At 43.9% G+C, this 2,500-nt stretch overlaps 1 protein-coding gene across 1 annotated transcript in view; it reads right to left on the bottom strand.

The window, feature by feature from the left end:
* The window catches only part of supt3h (SPT3 homolog, SAGA and STAGA complex component), a 7,476-nt gene extending 5,270 nt beyond the window's left edge, over positions 1-2,206 (bottom strand). Inside the window, exons 1-3 of the mRNA XM_084470773.1 lie at positions 2,107-2,206; positions 523-607; positions 1-23 (exon numbers count right to left, since the gene is read on the bottom strand). The exon at positions 1-23 is cut by the window's left edge and continues 64 nt beyond it. Of these exons, the coding sequence (XP_084326899.1) occupies positions 1-23; positions 523-607; positions 2,107-2,198 (200 nt within the window). The 5' untranslated portion in view covers positions 2,199-2,206. The remainder of the gene's footprint in view (positions 24-522; positions 608-2,106) is intronic.
* Positions 2,207-2,500: the final 294 nt, after the last annotated feature.

Below are 2,500 nucleotides of genomic sequence, written 5' to 3'. Positions count from 1 at the left end.
GCCCCCTCACACACCTGCTGCAACTGGCCAGCCAATCAAATCCTTTCAATTAGCATACAAGCAATTTAGGCCAAGGAGAAAAGGGCCCAGCGTTTGTGAAGCTGACTTCACTAACGAAGGAAGAGACACATGAGCATCGTTAACTTCTTACGTGACATACTGTACATCGCTATGGATGACTAAATTAAATTATGTGCATTATTAAGTAAATTATGTGCATTATTTCATTAATGGAAATATTTTAATTGGAGTTCACACAACAGAAGGTTTTCTGTGGTGTCTTTTTTACCAGCATAAAACTGAATTTCTTGGTTTGTGCGTATAAGGTGCTTGGAACTTAAGCTCTGCTAAAGGGTACAGCTAACGCAATATCCGCTTCAAAAGATCTGAATGAGTCCATAATTCTACCTCCTGCCGTCATGACGCCTTCAATGGTCTTCAATGACTCTGGTTCATTAGGAAAGAGTGTGTGTGTGTGTGTGTGTGTGTGTGTGTGTGTGTGTGTGTGTGTGTGTGTGTTACCATCGTGATGAGCTGCGTGTGTACAATGTCCTCCACCAGAGCAGCTGTATCATAGAGGGGTCTTCGAGCATCTCCCAGTGCAAACCTAACACACACACACACACACACACACACACACACACACACACACACACACACACACACACACACACACACACACACACACACACACACACACACACACACACACACACACACACACACACACACACACCTTTTGATGGGAAACTCTTTGAAAGTCAAATGTCTGAAAACGATTACAATTACCAATTACAATTGTACTTATTACGTATTTTGAAGATGTGACATCCTCAAAATAAAAATAAAATGCTTTTCCCTAACAGTCAAACAATAAACACAATACAGAAGGCAGGATGACGGTGCATGCAAAGAAACCAACATTCAAGTAATTTGTCAATGGTCTCACCTCTTCCCATGTCTACCCCCTCTCCCTCCGTCCCTTCCACACACACACACGACAAAATCTCGTTCTAAAACCGGCAAAAAAAAAATTTGGTCAAGCCACAATTTGCATGGAGAGAAGCCACTTCCATGATGGCAGAAAGAGAAACCTCAGCCCACATCCTGCCCTCTTCCCTCTCCTGTTCCTTCCCTTATTCCTTCTCTCCCCTCACCCTTTCAGTTCCTAACCACCCACACCCTCTGGACCTGTGTGCAGGGGTGGGTTGGGCCTGGGTTGGGCCTGTGGTCTCTGGGGGCTGGGTTTACAGGTCTGTGTTGGAGGACAGCGTTGGGTTTTTTGGGGTTTAGTTGGGTTTGATTCATTCTGACCACCAGCGCGGCCGGTGAAGACTCCGCCACAGCCTCACCACACCACTACTGCAGCCGCGGTGAGTCCACCAGACCACACACACACACACACACACACACACTCATCTGGGGGAGAACCTGGGAATCCAGATCTTATTTGATGATCAAGATGGGCATCTTTGTATTGGACAAGGAGATGGCTATGAAAATGTTCCCATTATATTTCATTGTTCCCTCTTATGGTTCAATTCATGGATGAGGTCACATCCTCAAATAATTGAGGAGAGAGTCATTTCTGTGTGTTAATACCAAAAGTTGCATACTACTGTAGTATATACCATGGAAAATACCATAATAACTTTACCTACTTCAAATAATTTGCAAACCCTGGCTATTATATATATTCTTAAAATGCTTTTATGCATTATTTCACTGTCAATTCCTTAAAAAAACTGTTTCAATTTATTTTAAGTTATCAGAATTGAGCAACACCGGTATTTACAATTTGCATTGCAACAGATTTTCCCATTTTCCTTTCAGTCCCTCTTGTCAGCATGGCCTCAAACAGCCTGTTTGATAGCAGCGCTCCAGCTCACTACTGGGGTGAGTCTCTGTTTGTCTTTCTTGGTGTCTCTCTCTCTCCTTCATTGTTACTTGGCAGCTATTCTTTGTCAATTATATTTTCAATTAATTCCAGTCTATAGTACGACTGTGAAACGTTTTATTCCTCCACTAATATCATAATTTGCATGACGGTATTGTTGTTGTTGTCTACCTCATGTAGTGCATATAATGCGCGTGAGTGTGTCTTACATCATGCTCTGGATCTCTGCGATGAAGCTGGTTCTGCAGAGGGGGCGGTCTTTAAAACTGGAAGGGGCGAAGCTAGCCATGGGACAACTCATAGCCACTCCCACCTACGGACAGAAATCACAACAAATGAAAGAACGGTAGCATATTTGCATGACAACAGAATCCAAAGGCTGCTTGTTGTCATCGGTTTAAAGAGCACTTAAGAGTGGACGTCAGACAGGACTCAAACGGCCTGTCTTTGATGCATGGCTGAAGCTCAGCTGAGGTATTCAAAGCGGAGGACAGAGTCAACACTGAGGGGAAGCAGCCTGGGCAGCAGTTAACATACACAACACACAACACATAGGAGAAGAACAGGGAGTATGGGCCAATCACACCCCTGCTGGTCAATCCC

Source organism: Micromesistius poutassou (assembly GCF_964030765.1).
Source record: "Micromesistius poutassou genome assembly, chromosome: 7".
NCBI classification, from domain to species: domain Eukaryota; kingdom Metazoa; phylum Chordata; class Actinopteri; order Gadiformes; family Gadidae; genus Micromesistius; species Micromesistius poutassou.
The sequence above is the reverse complement of the archived record's forward strand: the minus strand, read 5'-3'. Positions and strand labels throughout refer to the sequence as shown.